General features: G+C 37.4%; 1 protein-coding gene across 1 annotated transcript; it reads left to right on the top strand.

Annotated features, from left to right (window-relative positions):
- Positions 1–11139: 11139 nt before the first annotated feature.
- On the top strand, positions 11140–11769 carry LOC121749203 (zinc finger protein hangover). The gene has a single exon (XM_042143792.1). It carries the CDS (start codon positions 11140–11142, stop codon positions 11767–11769), a length of 630 nt encoding a protein of 209 aa, XP_041999726.1.
- Positions 11770–22712: the final 10943 nt, after the last annotated feature.

The raw sequence follows: 22712 nt of genomic DNA, 5'->3' as shown, positions 1-22712 counted from the left end.
TCTTATTTAAACTATGGTGAAATGGTATATAGTTCAATTGACATAGCATTCAAATTTGAATGATATACATGGAGTTCAAGGGTGGGTGTCATCCATTGCTAACTCACTCTTTAATTGCTAACTACAAATAATTTAAAATCATATGATTTTAGAAATCTAGTGGTCTAAAATTTGGCACATATAATTTTTGTTTTTATTATTTAAATCGAAAAAGATAAAAAAAAATACCAAATTAGGGTTTTGGATGAAAATGTCAATACAGTGATTTGAAAATATCAACACAATGCTTTGAGAATGTCAACACATTGCTTTAAGAATGCCAATTGACATTCTACATGTATTATATTGACATATTTTATATACTATGTTGACATTTGTTGCTGTACGAAAAAACTGAAAATTTTTGATTTTTTTTTCAAATTTTGACATCGGAACATATGCAAGTGAGATCTCGTTAGAATCCTTATGAAATTATCTTTAATTTGTTATATGTTGTGCAAAAAAATAATTTAAATCGAGAAAGTTATATGCGTTTTAAAGTTATGGGATATTTTTCAAAAGTTAATTACAACTAATTTGTTATAAATTGACATTAATACCCGTATTGATGTTTTTTTTATCGTATTGACATTCCGAGGCTGATGATGTAGACCCTTGATTTGAATATCTAATGGTTATTATTTATTTATAGTTAGCAATTAAGATTGAATTAACAATATAACACTCCCCTAGCGTTCAAATCCCATCATCTCTACATTTTTAAATTTTCTATTTTTTTAAAGTTTTATCACCAAGATTTATGAAGAGTTATTAGTGTTTGTTTTCATTATTTAAATATTTTTTCTACAAAAGGGGTCCGTTTATAAGCGATATCCATTTCATATAAAAATACGGCATTAAATTTCAATAAAGAATAGACGTTGGGCCCATTTAGTTGAGAGCAATTGGGCCCCAACCACAATCACATAAGAGTCGCTGGTATATTAAAGCGCTTTCTTCGGCATATTTTGTTTGATAATAAGCGCAGAGGCTAATGAGCCCCAATAAAAACTCCTACTTGCTTCTTTGATCTTTCCAATGTTTTAAAAACCGGACCGCCAAGCGAACCGGCGACGTTACTGATTCACGGTTCAACCGGTCCAACCGGTCGAACCACCGGTCTAACCGTTTTACTGTTGCAAATATATATAAAAATATATTAAATTTAGTAAATGATTTACAATTAATAATATATCACAAAACATTAAACCTTATAGATAATTAGTGATGTATAAATATAAATAATATTAAAATTTAGTAAATATATTCAGATATATATATATATATTTAATATTAGTTAGACTAGATAAAAAATTTAAGAAAATAGATAATGTTTATATTAATTTAAGAAAATTTATTTCATAAAATAATATATAATTAAATACGAATTAAGTAATTATTAATTAGTTTAGATAAGATTATTCATTAATGTCAATAGCTAGGGTATATAAATTAAGTATGTAATATAAAAAATTTATTTATAGTAAATAATGAATCTTATATGGTACTAATAATAATATAGGTGGTAAGTAGATCATCATTAAAATATAAAGGATGATAATTATATATATTATAATTAACAATTATATTAAAGAATAATAAAATTAAAATGAATTATTAGTTTTTGTAGATAAAATTAATGGTTAATGTATAAAAATATTTAATGTTCAAATTGTTCAATGAGCCCATGTGGTGGAGTGGTAGATGTCTTCTTAACTAGAAGAGAACTCATGAGTTCAACCTCTACCAACAACAAATTTTTAAAAATTTTGAAAGAAAAAATAGAAAACCGGTTTCCGGTTCACGGTCCAACCGGTCCGACCGGCCGGTTCCACCGGTTCACGACGGTTCAATGCAGTGGTGGTTTAAAGGGGTGAACCGGACCGGACTACCTACCGGTTCGCGGTCCGACCGGTCGAACCGGCCGGTCCGGTTCGGTTTTTAAAACATTGGATCTTTCTACATTAAAAATATTCTGCAAATGTTTTAGCTGAATTCCACTGAAAATGTCTAGTAGGAGTGTATGTTTTTCACTTCAGCTTCAACCTCCCATGTTTTACCGGCAAGCCCTCTCTCTTTCCTCGCCGTGTTAGTGTTAGATGGGAAAATCGAATTAAAATGCGAAAAGTAAATAGTACTACTACTAAATTGAAAGAACAATGAATAGTTAGAGACTACGTAGTAATGTCTTGCTAGATTCAAAAATATTACATACTCATTCTTTTACTAAGAGAGTATTGATCGTATGCGTAGAAGGCATATTAGTAATGATACAAGACCTATTAACTAATTCGAGTATGTTGGTTTATTAGTTTTGTCTTCTTACTTCATCCTGCACATTTAAGCTTTGTTTTCTTCTAACTTCTAACATTTTCCCTCAAGTTTGGATTCAATTTACAAAGACTTTTTCAATTTGCTAAATAGTTTGGGCTCTTACTTGATTCTGTGCAGATTTAAGCTTTGTTTTCTTCTAACTTCTAACGTGTTAAATCATCAGTTTGATGGGCACTAGAAAGATTTCATTTTTGCTAAATAGGAGAAACAAATCTCTGTTTTTGTCATGCATTATCTGTTTTTCAGTGTTTGCAGTGTAGGAGATGGAACAATAGGATGCCCAAATTTTTCTTCATTGAATTTTGTAGGATGGAAGCAAGAGGTATTCTTCACTTCTTTCCTTTCTACTTTTTCGTTGTTCAGGTTTCATTTGGAAATCACATTGATTTTGCTATTTGAAAGATTCCAACGATTTTAAAAACATTCTTTTTGTGGATTTATTATATGAGTGAGAGAAAGCACACATGTTAATTGATTTAGCACTCATAAGATTTCAATGTGATTAATGTAATTATTCCTAAGCAGGCAGTATATGGAATTCTAATTAACTCTTTCATTACTAATTACTGTAGCTCAATTCCCATTCTATATGAGAAACCAAGCATTTTATTAAGTTATTAACTTAATGCCTTATCACTCAAATCAATGCCTCCGAATAGATTTTGCTAAGGTTTCTTCCTTAAGTGGGGATAGTTTAATTGGTGTGTGTAAATTGGGATGGCATGCCCTAACTGTTGGGATTCGCACACACAAGGCTTTCACACACTCAAGAAGATCACACACACACTCACTGTTGTATGAGATCACACAATGCAGAAACACACACACTCACACTTTGAGTATTGAAGATGATAATCTTGGAGAGAAACTGGAAAACTCTTTATTGATAAAACTCCTACTCTTACTCTAAACTACATACACGGTTTATGAGCTATTTAAAGCTCTACAAACAAGTAGCAACTGCTACTAACTAACTACAACCAGAATCAAGAAAACAAGAAGAATAACCGCTACACCTCGGCTAACTAACTGCTTCTTCCTTCTCGGCTTAAGACCGAACTGGTTGCTTCTTCCTTCTCGGCTCAAGACCGAACTGGTTGCTTCTTCCTTCTCGGCTCAAGACCGAACTCCCTTCTCGGCTCAAGAACCGAACTCCCTTCTCGGCTAGTTCCAGCTCAAAGCCGAGCTTCCTTCTTCTGCCTTCTTCTTCTCGGCTAGTTCCAGCTCAAAGCCGAGCTTACCGAACTCTGCCTTCTTCTTCCAACTGAAATGAGCACTCCATTATTACAATTCTCCACCTGAGGGCTCATCTCAGTTCTTGCACAAACATTGATCAACTTCTTGCAATGATCAAACTTGTCTCTACCTAGAGACTTTGTTAGCATGTCAGCCGGATTGTGCAAGGTGTTAATCTTAATCACCTTCACTCTCCCCTTCTCAATCTCGTCTCTAATAAAATGCAACTTTATGTCTATGTGCTTGCTCCTTTCATGAAAACCCGGATGTTTAGCCAAGCACATAGCTGAGCTGCTGTCACAATGAATCACCATTGTCTTTTGGTCAAAACCAAAGTCAGAAATCACTCCCTGAATCCAAAAGCTCTCCTGTACAGCTGCAGTGAGAGCTATATACTCTGATTCTGTTGTTGAGAGAGCAACAACACTTTGCAAACCTGATTTCCAGCTGATTACAGTTCCAAACATGGTGAAAAGATAACCTGTTTGGGACTTTCTGTTGTCCAGGTTTGCAGCATAGTCTGCATCACAATAGCCCTGCACAACCTCCTCAGATTCACCTTCCCAGCCATTGAAGACAATTCCCCAGCCACTGGTTGACTTCATGTACCTCAATATCCACTTAAGAGCATTCCAATGCTCCTTCCCCGGGTCAGCCATGTATCTGCTAGTCACTGAGATAGCATGTGCCAGATCTGGTCTGGTACAGATCATAGTATACATAACACTTCCAACCACACTAGCATAAGGAATAGACTCCATCTCCTCAGCCTCTTGCTTAGATTTAGGGGCCTGCTCCTTTGAAAGCTTAAAACTCTGGGACAGAGGAGTTGATGCAGCTTTTGCATTTTCCATTTTGAATCTCTGCAAAACTTTCTCAATATAGTCAGTTTGCAGCATCCACAGCTTCTTGCTGCCTCTATCTCTCTGAATATGTATGCCTAGGATCTTCCTTGACTCTCCTAGATCCTTCATTTCAAAGCTTGACTTCAGATCTTGTTTAACTTTCTGAATTTCTGTCATAGAAGGCCCTGCAAGTAGCATATCATCCACATAGAGTAATAGGTAGGCAATGGGAGTCCTGCCTGCCTTCTTGATGTAAATACAATCATCATATTCTGACTTGGAGAAGCCAATCTTCTTCATCTGTGCATCAAACTTCTTATTCCACTGTCTAGGACTTTGCTTAAGTCCATAAAGACTTTTCTGTAACAGGCACACCTTGCCTTCTTCTCCAATCTTCACATAGCCCTCTGGCTGTTCCATGAAGATAGTTTCCTCTAGATCTCCATTGAGGAAGGCTGTCTTCACATCAAGCTGTTGTAGCTCCCAGTCAAGCTGATTCACCACAGCCAATAGGATCCTAATTGAAGTGTGCTTCACAACAGGTGCAAACACTTCATTGAAATCGATTCCCTCCTGCTGTGTAAAGCCTCTAGCCACCAGCCTTGCCTTGAACCTGACTCTATCCTTATCAGTGGTCTCAATCTTTCTTTTAAACAACCACTTACAGCTTACCAGCCTCCTTTCCTTACCATCTGTACTCAGCTTGGATTTGTCCACCAAAATCCATGTTTTGTTCTTGAGTAAAGACTCTATTTCCTCATTCATGGCTTCAATCCATCTTTCTCTATCTTTACTCTGCATAGCTTCTTTATATGTGAGTGGATCTGCACCATCAATACTTTCAGCTGCACACAGAGCATAATACACAACATCAGAGAACTTTGTTGGTGGCCTTGTTTCTCTTCTAACTCTGTCCCTTGCAAGCTGATAGTCTCTGATAGAGTCTGATATAGACTCACCAGCCTGGTTGCCCTGAGTTGGAGCCTCTTCTTTATCTGAATCAGACTCACTCCCTGAGTCAGTAACTCCACCTGCTCCTAGGCCAACCCCCACAGGCTCCACCTTGAAGAAATCACCCTCATCTTCACTGGAGTCCAGCTTATCTTTCAGGTATGGCATCTGATCCTCCAAGAACACCACATCCCTACTCACCAAGACCTTCTGCTTACCGGGCTCAATACACCAGAGCCTATACCCCTTAACACCCCTCTGATACCCCAACATAATACATTTCAGAGCCCTAGCTTCAAGCTTGCTTTGCCTAGCATGAGCATAGGCCACACACCCAAACACCTTGTACTTTGAGTAGTCACTATGAGCTCCATACCACATGTAATCAGGAGTTTCAGATTTCAGGGCAGTAGATGGGCATTTATTGATAAGATAGGCTGCTGTATACACTGCCTCTCCCCAGAACCTGCTGCTCAAACCAGAACCAAGAAGCAGGCACCTCACCCTCTCTAGGATAGTCCTATTCATCCTCTCCACAACACCATTTTGCTGGGGATTACCAGGAACAGTACGGTGCCTCTTCATACCCTTCTCTTTACAAAACAGATCAAACTCAGCAGACAAGAACTCTAGGCCATTGTCTGTTCTTAAGCATTTAACACTTCTACCCTTCTCTAGCTCAACCTCCTTACACCATATCTTGAACTTTGTGAGTGTTTCAGATTTTTCTTTAAGAATATATACCCACAACTTCCTTGTATAGTCATCAATGATAGCTAGATAATACTTTCCTCCACCAATTGAACACACCGGTGAAGGCCCCCAAAGATCACTATGTATGTAGTCTAAAGGGGCTGTAGAAGAGTGAATACCTGTAGGATAGGGTGCCTTCTTTGCTTTTCCAAGTATACACTGCTCACAGGGGTCCATCTTGTTGAAATCTCCAGAGATCAGGCCCTTCTTGATGAGTTCTTTCAAGCTTCCTTCTGCTGGATGGCCCAGCCTCTTGTGCCATAGCATTAGGGAATCATCTGACACAGCATTGCTTTCTCCATCAACAGCCTTAGCCTTCAGATAATAGAGAATATGCTCTCTGTCAGCCTCCATCATCACTGCATCTCCAGATTTAACAAACAATTTTCCTTGACTCATCAATATGGTGAACCCTCTCTGCTCCAGCATTCCCAATGAGATGAGATTCCTCTTCACTTCTGGAATATACCTCACCCCAGTTAGGATCTTTATAGAGCCATCTTGTAGACTTAGCTTTACTTTCCCTATTCCTCTGATCTGACAAATGTGATTATTTCCAAGAACAACCGTACCCGATGCTTCTTGAAGATCATGAAACCAGCTTCTATTGGGGCACATATGGAAGCTGCACCCCGAGTCCATTATCCACCTGTGACTGACCCCACTGTCACTAATATTCATAAGTTGAGCCGGGGGATCAGCACTCTCCACACAATCAGATTGGTTGTGTCCCTCAGAGGCCATCTTTCTCTTCCATGCATGACAATCTTTCTTCAAATGTCCCGGTTTCTTGCACCAATAGCAAGCTCTGGTTTCCTTCTGAGCATCAGAACTTGAGGATTTAGGGCCCTCAAACTTCTTCTTGAAGTTCTGCTTCTTGAACTTCTTCACATTCAAGGCCTCTGCAGCTTGAACATTGGAGCTTGCAGAGCCTCTGTTGGCTGTCTTCTGGAGTTCTTTGGCCATCAAGGCTGAATAGACTTCTGCATAGGTGATAGGTTTATCTCTTCCATAGATAATTGCATCACTTAACTGGTCATACGAGCTAGGCAAGGCATTCAATGTGAGAATGGCCTTATCCTCATCTGAAATCTTGACATCAACAGATCCCAGGTCATCAATGATCTTGTTGAACTCCTCTAGCTGCTCAATGATGGACCTGTCTCCAGAAAAACTATAGGCATACAGCCTCTTTTTGAGATACAGCCGGTTAGCCAAGGATTTGGCCAAGTAGACTTCATCCAACTTGTCCAAGATCTCCACCGCAGTCTTGGCTTCTTGAACATCCCTCAAGACCTTATCTCCAAGGCACAGAATCACTGCAGAATGTGCCTTGAGCTGCATCTCCTCCATCTTTGCCTGAGCTCTATCATCAAGCACTAGAGCCTTTCCTTTCTCCTCTGGTTTTGCAAGAACTGCGGCCAAGCCTTGTTGAATCAAAACCGCCTTCATCTTCATCTTCCACAGGCTATAATCATTCTTGCCTGTGAACTTTTCTGCATCAAGCCTTGCTGCCATCTCTGAAACCGTTTGATCCTCTGCAAATCAGCTTCAATATCCCTTCCCGCAGACGGCGCCACTTGTTGGGATTCGCACACACAAGGCTTTCATACACTCAAGAAGATCACACACACACTCACTGTTGTATGAGATCACACAATGCAGAAACACACACACTCACACTTTGAGTATTGAAGATGATAATCTTGGAGAGAAACTGGAAAACTCTTTATTGATAAAACTCCTACTCTTACTCTAAACTACATACACGGTTTATGAGCTATTTAAAGCTCTACAAACAAGTAGCAACTGCTACTAACTAACTACAACCAGAATCAAGAAAACAAGAAGAATAACCGCTACACCTCGGCTAACTAACTGCTTCTTCCTTCTCGGCTTAAGACCGAACTGGTTGCTTCTTCCTTCTCGGCTCAAGACCGAACTGGTTGCTTCTTCCTTCTCGGCTCAAGACCGAACTCCCTTCTCGGCTCAAGAACCGAACTCCCTTCTCGGCTAGTTCCAGCTCAAAGCCGAGCTTCCTTCTTCTGCCTTCTTCTTCTCGGCTAGTTCCAGCTCAAAGCCGAGCTTACCGAACTCTGCCTTCTTCTTCCAACTGAAATGAGCACTCCATTATTACACTAACAATTTGTATGGTATGTTTATATGCATTCAAGAATTGACCGTGGTTCTAAATTTCAGATTCTAAAAAAGTAAGCATGTAGAAAGAAACAAGTCGAAAACCATATTCGTGATGAATTTATTCTTCCAGATTATGGTATGGAATTGTTCTGTTAGGTAGATGGAGGGTATTGATTGTGCATTCTTGCTTCGATCTAATAAACAGGAGGAGTTTGATCTGTGCAGTTGATAAGAATGCTGAAATTATCGTTACTAAGACTATGGATCGAGATAAAACGACTAATAGCCATAATACAGGATGCAGACGAAGTAATTAGGGTCGTTCCCTGTGTTGATCAACTCAACAGTGCAATATGTATCCATATCAAATTTGAGGATTTCTCCAAGTCTTCTCTTTGATATAAAGCATAATAGTAATGCTTCGAAAAGCATAATCATATGTTGCTGATTTCAGTTCTTCAGTCACAGGACTCGCTGCTCGCATTGTATGCACAAACTGATTTTTATATGCATTGCTGATAAGTTCCCTGTATGCCCAGTGTCATACATTTGGTAGAATTATTTTCTCAATATTATTCCTAACACCAACTTTTATTCTATGTTGTATTTTTTTAAAGCTCATGTTTGTTACTTTGACAGGCAATAATTCTTTCACTATATCCTTTCAACGATGGATTTCTGATACTGCTTGCAGCTAGATCAGAAACGCACGAATCTCTTTATGACAAGGAACGATTTTGGACGTGGTTGGTGTTTATATTCATGTAATCTACATATTCATTCTGACTAAGCTATTGTTTTAGTTTCCATTCACAGAAAGTTACGAAGAAATGGCTGCAGTACTGATGAACATGGTGGATGTCATATCCACAAGACTAAAGTTTTAGGTATTTGATTTGAGCATGATTGTTGCAAGCTTCCTCTGATGAAGGCATGAAGCACTTTCTGAATATGGTTTTCCCAATTATTGCTTGTTTAGTGCTTCTTCGATCCCCTTAGGGAAAGACATAGTCGACTACTGATGTGCTTAAGGCTATTCTGTAGCCCGTCATTGATGAAGAGGTAGATATACCTTGGCCTCCTAGAGATCCATAGGCTCTCGTCCTCATGCAAATAGTACGTCCTTTGTATCTTCAATCGTACAGATTATGTATTCGTGCTTTTCCACTACAAGTTAACAACCTTTCTTCTTAGTTAGTAATTACTATGTTTCTTGACATTATAGGCATTGAACCAAAGAGAGAAACTTGACAAGGGCTTCCCGGCCGAAGTTAATGCACAGCTAGGGGCAAGTAAGTTTCAGTCCGGTTTATGCTCCCGCCAAAATATCCGTGCTAATGCCTATATCTCACCAATTAATATACTGATGCAATCTTTAGTTTTTAAGCTACAAATATATGTATTTTGAGTTCTAAACATACCACATGGCATCATGTTTCTTGCATTGGAACTTACTTGAAGCTAAGCAAGTGAGAATACCTAATGCGCAGGAAAAGAAGACGAGGACAAGCCGGGGCTTGAGGCTATGTTGCATAAGTTTCTGCAACTTTATGCTTCCAGAGTCTTCTTTAAGCCTAGTTATGCAAAAAAAAAGGTCAGTTTACTACATATATGTTCCAGTTTATTTCAAGTTTCTCTACTCCATTTCTTATACTTTAAATATGGAATAAAGCACAAGATTTAAGTACCTACATGCATGAGTGTCTGTGACTACCAAATGCAATTCATCGATGTTTTACTGTTGTATTGGGTAGGAAACGAGGTTTTGGAACCAGAGAAGTTTTCGGAGCCATTAATCCAAGGTACGTTGTTATCTTCCACGAGTATACGAAGTTGATTACGAAACATTATTTGCACTACAAGGGCCACATTTCCTCTTCATGATAAGTGATAACTCACTGACTTTTGATCATACTTGTGAAGAAATTTAGAACGCAGCTCGATCATCTTCTGTATTTGGGTTCCTCAATACATAGAATGTTCACTTACTCAGTTTGATAACAAATGGAATAGCAGAAGTTCTTTTTGTTCGTATGCCTTCTCTTTATCTTGATTGAATCTTTGGAAAAATGTTTCTGAGAATTCCTAAATTTGATCTGTGCTCTTTTCTTTGGGTTTAGCAAAGTTTCAATTGTTGTTGCTTCATTTACTGGGTCATGTTGAGATACGTGCTTGAGTTTTGATGATCAAACCATTTAGCATTCTTGATTATAGGTGGAGTACTATTTATTGTCTTTGAATAGATTTGAAGCATTCATTTATGCTTTAAATCTAGTGAACACGTTTTGTAAAATGCCAAGAGTCACATGCAGGTACGACAAGCACTTCTTGCGTGATTCTTTTTTCTTGTCCAAGTTGCGGTGATAATAAATGTGTCATAATTTTGGTTCAAATCCAACTATTTTTAAAACTCAATTAGACATTACATTTAGTTAATCAAACAATTCAAAACAATATCCATCAGGCAAGAAGGAAAATCCATCAATATCAAATTGATCGTTACATCAGTGGTTAATATATTTATCTCCCAATAATTTGCCAAGATTTTTTTCGACAAAGAAAAAGAAATACTAAAATTAAACCGTGAGGATAATGTAAGGGAAAAAAGCAAAAGATTATGCTCCAAGATACCTTTGCTTGCCACGTAAATTCAACCAATAGGAACTCGAGCTGTTCATGTGGGTACGACTAAACTCTCAGATCACTGCCACGTGGCTTCATTTATCATTTTGTTTAAATTAATTCCATTTCCCCAACGAGAACCACATACCCTTTTGCACACGAAACTCGCTTTGAAGAAAAAAAACATCGAAGAGAAAAACCACCGATTTCGCCAGTGAAAATGATGAGATTTTTGGGGAAAACCACTGAATCGGCGGCGAGGAGCGGTGGATCGAGCGCCACGGAGGTGTGCGGCGTCGGTGACGAAGTTCTGTCGGCGTGGGAGCTCGTCAACGCGTCTCAGTCTGACGACGAGGATCTGTACTCCTACGACAGCGAAGAGGCAAACAGCACAGCCGATTCAGTTTCCGACGACGATCTGGAGCCGGTTTCTACTGAAGATGACGACGACGAAACAGACGTGGACGTGGACGTGGATGAGGATGCACCGACGCCGCGCGATTTCGTGTCAGCGAGTGATGTACTCGCGATTCAGGCGATGTCGGTGTCTCCACCGATGACTCTGCCGGTTGAGATGACGCTTAATTACGTGGTCCGTGATTACGCGGAGGAGTACTGTGATGATGGTGGTGTGAAGGATGTGGAGGGTGATGGTGACGATGATGATGTGGACGATTACGATTTTGATGATGAATTGGTGCCATGGAAGCTGAAGGGGAGGTTCGGGAAGCAGAGGATAACGAAGATGGGGATAAGGAAGATGGGGCAGAGGGGCGGACCGAAGCTCACAGCGAAGAAGCTGCCTTATTACGTTAACATGCCTGGTTTCGCGCACGGGAAGCTCCGTTAGTTGGGCTGAAATGGTCAGATATGGATTGTGATGCTGGGTGGGGATGATGGAGGTCAATGTGCAGTAACTTTAGGGTTTGGGATTGTCTGATTGATTCTGTTCAATTGCTATCATTAATATTAGGTGTTGATTTGCTTATCTGATAAAGGATGTATATATGGGTCATTAATCCCTATGCAATTTCTAATTCAAATAACTTGACTTTTGAAATTGTGCATATTTTATATATTTGCTTGCACATATTGCTATCTATGGTTGGATGGAACTATAGTTTAACTGAAATGAGGTTTCATTTAGCATCTTAAACTCAGCTGATGACTAGTATAATCTTGTAGTGTAGTTGGTGACTTTGGAATTTCTCAAATATGAATCATCATTTATGTCTGATTTGGATATTGCTTATTGGCATAAATAATTATCAGCTGGTCATTTCAAATGTGAAGATTGATCTCTTTGTTCAGCAATAGTGTCTATGATACATTTCCAACCCTACTGTCAATACCCCCACTGTAAATGGTCGTTTTGATGTTCATTGACTAGTTTTCTCTGTCCAGTTTGTTTAATTTCCATTTATGTAGCTGTTTACACAATCTTTGATTAAGAGTTGCATGTGGTATTGTGGCGCCACTATAATTTTTCCCACTGAATTGTGGTGCCATTCAGCATCATATACTGTTTAGTGATGTTTTGTCGAATGTTGTATTTGTGTGCTTGATGGCTTTAGAATTTATCAGTTACTAGTCATTTATGAGCTGCTCATCTTGACGACATTGATCTATTTCTGGAAGAGTTTTCAAGTTGTGATTTCCAGTCTTTACTGTTAGACCCCCAAGGTAAATTTGCCATTTCGACGTAAATTGCATAGTTCTAGAATGGCTTGTTTAGTTCCATTAAGTACTAGCTGTTAGCACAATCTTGGACCAAATGTGCAGGTGGAAGAAAAAATATGGGTGTTTGTAATTGAATTACTCCATAAGATAGAGTTTAACATTTAAGAATTTTTATTTCTTTGAATAGTGAAAGTGGTGGGATGTGATTTTCTTGGTGGTGGAGAAGCCTGCGAGGAACGAGAAGCTTCATTTTCCCATGCCACATGGTTGCATTCTTTGAAACATAAAGAGGCAGAGGTGAATAATATCAGGTAGCATGATAGGTAAAATCTTTACACGATTAGACCTGCTAATATATGATTGATTGATTGCTGTGCTACACATTTTGCTAGGATTGAGCATCAAGAATATGGCTAGAAAGATAGAACTACTATAACTTACTCATTCTAGAGTAGATCACTGTTTATTGAAGTACAATTGCAGTGTCGCCCTTACAAGATGTGCCCTAAAAATCTAGAACTATAACTCACTTGTACTCTTGTAGCATGCTTGCTGAATTAATTCTAGAGCAGTCTAAACTTTTTATTGAAGTAGTCATGTGATATGCCCTTGAAAGCTAGAACTATAACTGACTTGTAGCATGTTTGCCAAGTCAAATCCATACTGCCTTGTTGTGCCTCATGTGACATGCCTCTCTGTTCATACTATGTCTGCTGGAAAACTGTCTGGAATTCGGTAGGAAGATGAAAGCAGAGTAGGCTGATTCAGATGATTGAGTAATTGAGTTTTGTATTCATTGTGCAATCACTTCTCGGAGGCTGCTAGTATTAAATTTCTAGTCTGAAATACCTCTGAGGTTTTGCAAGATTCAGCCGTTTTTTCAGGCTGATTAAGTTACATTGAAGGATTAGTCAATTGTGATTGAAGGGCTTATGATAAATTCTTCACAGATCAGGATAGAGCTACCTTATTTTGAACCATGATGTTTGTGGTCTATAGTTTTGTCTTTGATCTTGCTCACTTAAATTCGAGAATTTTTGCATTCAAGTTGTATCTACGGTTCACCGCATACTCTAATGAGTTTTGATTAGTAGTTGGTGGTCATGCAACGAGCATATGTAGTGCATTGGGCTCTGAATTTATGCTAGATTATTTCACTTCAATTTTATTTCAGTCTGAAATTTTCATTGTCTGAGGCATGTAGCTTAGATGTGGATGTTTTGACATCATTTTTCTAATTGCGGAGATATTATATTTCCTACATAAGCTGTGTGTGTGTGTGTGAAATCCCAGATTGCTAGAATTACTATGCAGGGGTCATCGAAAATCAGCCAGCTGTGTGTGTGTGTGTGTGTGTGTGTGTGTGTGTGTGTAATCCCAGTTTGCTAGAGATTACTATGCAGGGGTCACAGGAAATCTCTCTCTCTCTCTCTCTCTCTCTCTCTCTCTCTCAACATCGTTGCTGAAATTGTAAGAGGCTGCTGCCGCCACGGCGGGCAGTACAGGAAAATGTGCCAAGAAACTAGCTTTAGACACAGCAGCCTTGATATGCTACAAGCCAATGCAATGGCGCACTACTTTATTACTCTGCCTTCAAGTCGTTAAATTCTGACCCTTTTTTGTATTAATTAATTAACCAAACTTGCTTTTAGTACTATTGATCAGTCACTTGAGATGCCAGTTCTCATCTCTTCACCTTTACTTATCGTACTGCACTATATTACAAAATCTAATTGCTTTTTCGCTTCATATCATTAACTTTGATTGCTACTTCTCTCCAAATTTAATTTCTTGTCTGCTATCTCTTTGCTTTCTTCTTCACACCTCAATACATCATATTATTATACGAAATGTTTAAATGTAATGTTTAAGTGGATTTGAGCTTGTGCAAATCTATATTCTTAAAGAAAAGGGGAATGAAATGAACAAAGAAAAAATTATCTATGCCATCCCATAAAATGTGTGAGGCCGTTTAAGTAATTTTGTATTTGGTTGACCTTGGTTTGGCCCAAGCTAAGGGTGGATTCACTATGGTCATTCATTGTGTTTGATTTTATTTAAATTAATTATCCATGACTATGAGTACAAATAGTACCACAATATTTGTTTTCTTTTTTTACTAAGTGAACGGGGCAGTGGTCTTGAACATTATGTTTCCCTGCTTACAAATACTACTAGTATATATTGTATTTGTTTAAATCTTCAATCGCTAGAGCATTTTTTAAGTTACATGTGTTCATTGGACACATTAGTGTCGCATATAATTACGGTGATTAATATGCATTTCACATTTTGAATTTACAATTCTAATTGTATTCAAGTAGGATAGGATAGGATAGTTTACATAACACGCTTCCACTCCCGGCTAATAAGTCGGGCACTCGAGTCACCTCGGATTGCGTGTGTAAATTGTAACTCAAAGAAATTTTTGCATTTCACATTTTGAAGTTGCAAGTCTAATTGCATACAAGTAGGTAGAGATGCACTTCTTTTTTTTCGGACTAAAGAATATTAGTACTTCAAATCAAACACCAGAACGAAAACTCCTTTATTTTTTAATACGATTTGTATTCGAACATATACTACCTCCGTCCCACATTAAATGTCACCTTTAGTGTGAGCATGGATTTTAAGAAATGTAAAGAAAAGTAGGTTGAATAAGTTAGTGAACTATGAGTTCCACTTATATATATATATATTAGTTTTATAATAAAATATGAGTAGAATTGGTTGGTGAAATGTGAGGTCTACTTACTATTTATGGTAAAAGTGAAATGTGACTCTTATTGTGGGACGTACCGAAATGGCATAATGTGACACTTAATGTGGGACGGAGGTAATACTCTCTCCGTTCCATAGTAATGGAGGCATTTTTTTCGGTACGGAGATTAAGAAAATTGTGTTAGATGAGTTAAGTAAAGAGAGAATAAAGTGGAAAATGAAAAAGGTAGAGAGATGAAGAGAGAATAAAGTGGGAAATAGTAAAGTGGGTGTAGAGAAATGTGTTGACTTTTACTAAAAAGAGAAATGACTCTATTACTATGGAACGTACCAAAATGACAAAATAACTCTATTACTATGAAACGGAGGGAGTAGTAATCAGGGGTGATGCATGTGACTCTATTTTAGAATTTTGATATATTGGTGTCTATTTAACAGCGTGGATATTTGAACATGTGCTTGGTTTAGTTTTTTTGTTAATTTAACCTCGATCTTTTGTGTAAATTGACTTATATACGATGAATCTTAAAAGAATCAGCGCCTAAGGTAGAAATGAGTGAATTAGAACAAACCTTCCTGCAACTTTAGACAGCATTCACTACACATCTAGCTACATCCATGAATATATATTTCATCTAGCTATATACAGTTAATATATTTTCATCTCTTATATTTTGTAAAGAGTAAAATTTCAAAATTTATCTATTACTGTATACATACTGCTATCAAATATAATCACGTACAGAATCCAAATCCGTAAAAATCAACTGGTGATGATGAACGAAATTACTAGTACTACAAAGCAACAATCCAAATGCATGAAAGTATAGACTACTCCACTATATAATTAAACGTACAGGGTTTGAACAAATGAACTAAAACATGTGGTAATTTCCCTCTTGTAATTTTTGGAAAATGAAAATTAATTTAATACTCCAGTATTATATTAAATCCAAAATGTGTAAACCCTAAAACAAAAATAGTTGGGAATGGTCTTTGTCCAGCGATACAAGGGAACTAGGCTTTGAATGCTGTCCGACTTGACCAATAGATTTCCTTATCTAACCATTGGGAACTGTAAACTTTTAACTGTAGGGCAATAGTATGTATATCTAGGGCTCAATGCGCTCTTTTTAGGTTTCTGTTGCATCTCCCCTTTCTGTTGACCTAATTTTGTTTTCTCCTTCGCACAATCATTTTTTCCTGAATTTTGAGTCATATTGAGGTTTATTATTAGTTTGTGCTAAAATAAATACATAAAACAAAAGGTTGAAATATACACATTATAAAAAATGATCCAACAAATGAAGATATACACATAGCGAATTCCAAATCAAGATTAGGATATAATTCCGTTTAAATCTTTGTTTCCCCACCTTTTGAATGCTTTTTTTTCATAATTTTCGTATATTCAAACCATTCTAATTTCCTTTTTTCCTAAAGAGAATGTATCAATTTTAGTTTTAATATATCAAGAAATCTCAAAAATCAAAAGGAAACCGTATAAGAAAAGGCTGGGGATGTGTCGAGACCATTTTCCTCCCACTTTTTTCTCACTTTTTCCCCAATATAATCCATATGAAATGCAGCGTGGTAAAATTGTGTCTAGCTCAGACCTAGTTTCTCACATACTAGATTCAATCTCCTGGGCATATTCTAGTCTTATCCAGGATTTCGTATAATTCCTCTATAAAATTTATATTCTCAAAAGGAACTTAATAAAGTACTCCTATACGTTTACAGATCTTATGATATTAAGTTATCAGCATATACATGTAATTAATATTTCCATATTAATTAAAAGTAAAAACTACAAAAACATGAAAATCATACACTAACTTTTACTTTTAAATTGAACTTCATATCGACGGTATTCAATGTTAGGTTTAGTTCAAAAAGGTATTGGGACCAGTATGTTAGTTTTGTGCTATAACATTTTTAATAATTACTGTATTCAAATGAAGCTCATTTTATTGTTAGAATAACTGAATAAAAGTAACCATTTTCAGTCATTCCATTGTTAACAATAAGTAACTGAATGATGACGTGGTAAAGGAAATTTTATTGAATTTCCTGTTTTTAAATGGAGTTAAGGTAACTGTAAATATAGTTATTTCATACATAAGCGCAGCGTTAAGTTCTTAATGAAAAGTTTCACATTAACCCACAGGCCACAGCTATATATGTAAGACTTTGATTTAATTAGCGGTTCACCACAGTCAAATTGTAGCTACTTACTAATTAAGGATTTGGTAAAAAATTTACGCATGTTTAATTAAGTTAACACTAGAAAGAGATAGTTAATCTAGTTATCGTTAAAAGACAGTTACAGATAGCAATGCTTAATTGCCGGTTAGTTAAGGGTACTTTTATAACATTTCTGACACGTAGAAGGTAGAAATAAACTATAAAGAATAAAGTTATTTAACATGAATTTGTTAAATACGGAATACGTACTAAACTAAGAAGTTTCAATTTTGTTTTCAATTACGTTTTGAGTATAAAATGACATATAAAGAATTATGTTTTGAGTATAAAATGACATACATTTTGGTGATACTTAAACGATGTCATTTCTGTAATATAATTATTTTTGTATATGTGTTTTGTTTTATTTCTTTTTTATATATTATTTTAATGAAACACTATTGTACATCAAGATATTATTTTGTACACAAATGAGATAATTTTAAAAAAATTGAAACTTTGTGATATAAGTATTTCGTTTTAAACTGTAGGGGACTGATTAAAATATGATCAAATCGTATAGGACTAACCAAATATATAGTTAAAATATGGAGAATAATTAATTTACTTGACAACTTTGCCTAAAATTTTTTTGTTGTATAGTACACCTTCTATCCCACCAAACTTGAATCGTATTTCTTTTTGAGTTAGCTTATCCTACTTGAGTAGTTCATTTTGTGGCAAAAGTTAGTCAATTAATCATTAACCACCTCCAGCGAGTTTCCTCGCCTTTCTCTCTCTTTTCCGTCACTGACAACCTCCAACGAATTTCCCGCATTTCTTCTTTCCTAGACGGCCAGTAGCGCGTCTTCCTACATCTCTCACATATGTGTGATTTTCGGGAACTCGCAATGGTATATGATTAGAACATATGTCTATGTTTGAAAATTACAATTTAATTTCATGTTTTAAATACTAGTTGTTAACTCATAGTATTTCACAAGATTCACAAAATTTTTCGAAGTCGCTTTACCTTGATTTCAATATTCAGTTATCAATATTTATTTATATATATTTTTGAGAAATTTTTCGTGTTATTAATAACGACTATTTAGGAGGAACGACACATTGATTAGTGTTGGATAGAATCACAAATTACTGTGATTTTTTATAATCACAAAATACTAGGGTTCGTTTGATAAGAAAGATGAGATATAAGAAGATTTGCAAAGTATGATAAGAAATATGGGCTTCGTGTCAAGATAAGCTTAAATGATGGTTTTTTTCATTGTTGTTTGGTAGACAAGAAATGAGGTAGAAATGTTATCCAACCAAATTTGTGAGATACATATCCTTGTATTTTGAGGAAAAAACTGCGGGTTTGGATGAGCCATAGATGATAAGACAAACTTACATAATATGTTAAGTATGATACCAAACACTTGGAAATAGTCATATAAATATCTAAATCTAGACATTACTAACTTATTAATGACGTCCTAAGACTTTTTATAGAATAAGATTTGCCATGTAAAGTTAATAGATTTTTAATAGAGATTTCTCATGGAATATGATTTGCTCTGCGGAGAGAAATATAGAATTTAATTGGAAGAAAAACAAAACCACAAGTGCCTAGTATTTAGAACTATTATTGCATACTTTTTTTTTCTATTATGGTTGGATTGCAAACCCTTTATCACATTGTAAAATGGATGGACCTTGAAAGTAGTATATAAGCGTTGTCCAACTTAAATTAGTTTAAGATCATTTAGGGTGATCCACTCCATCTAAAGCGAACAATATCAAACTAATTTGCAATCAATGATCTTAACAAATGGTATCAAAGCCTAGGTAGCTTTGGGTCAGGTCTACATGAGCCTCAGTTAGGGTCGAGCCCTGAAAAACTCAAGTTAGAGTAGGACCCAGATTGTCCCAGGGGCCACGGCCATAACGACCCATGTTCGAGTTGGGCCCATGATGACTCAAGTTAGAGTCGGGCCTGGATTGACTTGTTGTATCGACATGGTTCTCAATGTAGTCTCGGTTTGAGGGGGGGGGGTTATCGGGTTGCAAACCCGTGCCACGTTGGAGAATAAAAGGAAGTTGGAAGCAATATATAAATGCTATCCAACCCCAATTAGTTTGAGGGCTTTGGAGGTGACCCCAATAATAAATCTGTAAGGGTTTGGCTCCACCCAAAGCTGATAATATTGAACTAATGTACAATCGGCGATCTTAACAATTACATAGTATTTGAGTAGGGAGCTTTTGCACGAGACATCAGGGAATGAAAGACAACAATGAAAAGAATAACGCTTCCTAAGCCCATATGGTGACATACAACGTTGGCGAGTTGGCACCAACCTGGCGAGTTCCACTCATGAATTCCGTTTTATAAATGTCATTAATCTATACATCATAATAATTGTTGTTTGTTTTTGTTATGACTAAAATAATACTACCTCCGTCCCGCGTTAAGTGTCACATTTAGCTATTTTTGTCCGTCTCATTATAAGAGTCAGTACATTTCACTTTTACCATAAAAGGTAAGTAGACCTAGACGTCACCACGATTCGGGAACCGGCGGTTCCGGTTCAAGATTTTCTTGAACCTGAACCGGCCCGTCCTAGCTTGGACGGTTCCGGTTTCTGAACCATGAACTGGCGGTTCACGTCAAGGTCCGGAACCGCAGGTTCCTGTCCGGTTCCGGACCGGTTCGGCGGTTCATGTTTATTTTTTTTAATTATTTTTGTTAAAATTGTAATTCAAGTAAAAAATGTAAATATACTTGCATAAATAAAAATAGAATAATGCAATGTACAAATGCAATTTTATTGATACAAATTTCAACTATATTACAAATTACAACTTTAAAATTACAAATTACAACTTAAAATTTACAAATTACAACTTAAAATTTACAAATTACAACTTAAAAATTATAAATTACAAAAGACTTAAAGTCTTGATTACAATTTACAAATTACATATTCGAAATAAATGGGAGAAAAAAGAAATAAAGGAAAAAGGACTTGAGTTCAACTTAAATTTAAGTTGAGATGTCTACGTATTCTCAATGCTCAATTGCATTTTGGAATCAAAGTCCACGTAGTTCTCTTACCTTGCTTACCTATTTGTCTGGATCGGAGGAATTGACCTACTCTTCGTCGGGGAAGTAGTCTTGGTCGGGTTGTACTACTTGATTGTCCCAATCCGATTCTTGGTCTCTGATTTCGGCGGAGCACCAATCATCAAGTAACATGGTGGCTTCCATGTTTTGCCCGATGAGTCTACTTCTTCTGTCGTCCAAGACGTTGCCTCCAACACTAAAGGCGGACTTTACGGCGACAGTGGAAGCTGGAACCGAAAAGATCTCCTTGGCCATTGATGCAAGGATGGAAAAATCTTTCTCGTGTGATCCCCACCAATCTAGGACGTCGATTTGTTGGGGAACGAGACCTCCTTCTTCATCATTGAAAGAAAAGTGTGAGTCAAAATATAAATCTGACTCACTTGCCTAATTTGCCGTCATTCCTCCGTTACTGTAGCCGTATTGGTCCGCCAATTGGGATTGGGCGTCGGGGTCATCAACTTGGAAGAAGCCAAAGTTTTGTGTTTGACGGGGGGGTCTAGGTCTCACTTGGTGGGTACTGTTGTACTTGGCTTCGTAATCGTGAAAGAGAGCCCGCAAGTCGAACTCAAAACTTCTTTGCAGTGTTGAGAGGTGGGGAGGTTTATTTGGAATGTTTGAGCTAGGTTTATGTTGTTGTCATCGTCCTCGTCATTCGATTGTAAAGCTCGGAGTGGTTCAAGATCAATAGAAACCAAATTGTTGTAATAAAATTCTAAAATTTTTAAAGTACCAACTAGTCTCCATTTTGGATCCAAAACTTTTGCAAGCAAAAAAACCATTGGGGTATCATTGAAATACTTAAGTCATTTTTCAATCATATAATATAAAACGCACATTAATTCAAGATTATTTACGGAATTTTTCATTGCAGTTTTAAAACCAAGTGATATATACATGCAATGTTCTAAAACACGAACGGATGTGCAATAATACACACCCGATAACTCAACGGTCGCATTTCTAAAACCTTTGAATAATTTAAATAAACTCATGCTGATACGAACCTCTATTATTATTATTTAGTTTAGATATTATAGGGATTTAGCATATCTTTTTCTATATCTTTGTTTTCTTGTTCATTAAGTCAGTAGCATTATAAATAGGATAGACTGTTATCTTTTTTATTCATTCAATCAATATATGAAATTATCATTCTTTTGGCTCAATTGAGTAGCAAACAAGAAACATCTCCTAAGGTTGCCGACGAGGCTGATCTCGCGCTCAACCGCCCCTTTTTTGTCGTCCAAGTCACGACTCAACGTTGGGCGCTCGACAACGACGACATCTCGTTTCTTGATTTTGTGTGGAAATCGACGTTAAGAAGGACGGTCCTTAACAACTAGTGCTTTCATCCCGTGCTCATCCTCCGTCTTCGTCATCCATATTCCCCAAATAAATCACCAATATCAAAAAAAAATTCAGTCACATCACCTGCCCGATCACATCCCACTGTCGAGCTTCACCGCCGCCGTTTAACGTCATCATGTTACGCAACTACACCGAAGTGGGGCGTTATGAACAACTATTCGATCAATTGGATGCCGCTATGTCCAGGTTGGAAACACGTTGTGACAAAATCGAACGGCGTAGGACAAACTTGCTTGCGTCTAAAGCAACGTATGCACAACAGGCGTGCTACGATTCCCGCAAAGAGATTCGTGCGCCTCCGCGGCCGGAGCCACCGCCTCATCAGCCGCCAGACCCGATGTACTCACAGCGAACCCGCCGCTATCCGCCCCATAGTCAGTCGCGGCCTAGAACACCCCCTTACACCTCTGGGTCGTCATCGTATTTCAGCCCAGATTTGTACGGCCCGCAGCCGTATTCTTGTTCAGACTGGGAACACCCTGGAGTGCTCAGCGACTACTACGACCCGCCGCACGAGCGCTATAATTCTAGCAGGTATTCCGTTCGACGGAATGCCTACCGGCCACCTGGAGAGCTCAGCGACTACTACGAGCCGCCGCATGAACGCTCTATTTCCAGCTGGTATTCTGTCCGACAGAATGTCTACCGGCCTCCGCGCAACGCCTTCACCTCTGGGGATCAGTTCGCTGAGCAGGAACGGTCAC

Source organism: Salvia splendens, chromosome 9 (genome assembly GCF_004379255.2).
Source record: "Salvia splendens isolate huo1 chromosome 9, SspV2, whole genome shotgun sequence".
Lineage (NCBI taxonomy): Eukaryota > Viridiplantae > Streptophyta > Magnoliopsida > Lamiales > Lamiaceae > Salvia > Salvia splendens.
Note: the sequence above shows the minus strand (reverse complement) of the source record. Positions and strands in the feature narration are given on the sequence as shown.

Coding starts and splice junctions, on each gene's coding strand:
- LOC121749203 (XM_042143792.1), top strand. CDS start 11,140: ATGATGAGATTTTTGGGGAAAACCACTGAATCGGCGGCGAGGAGCGGT.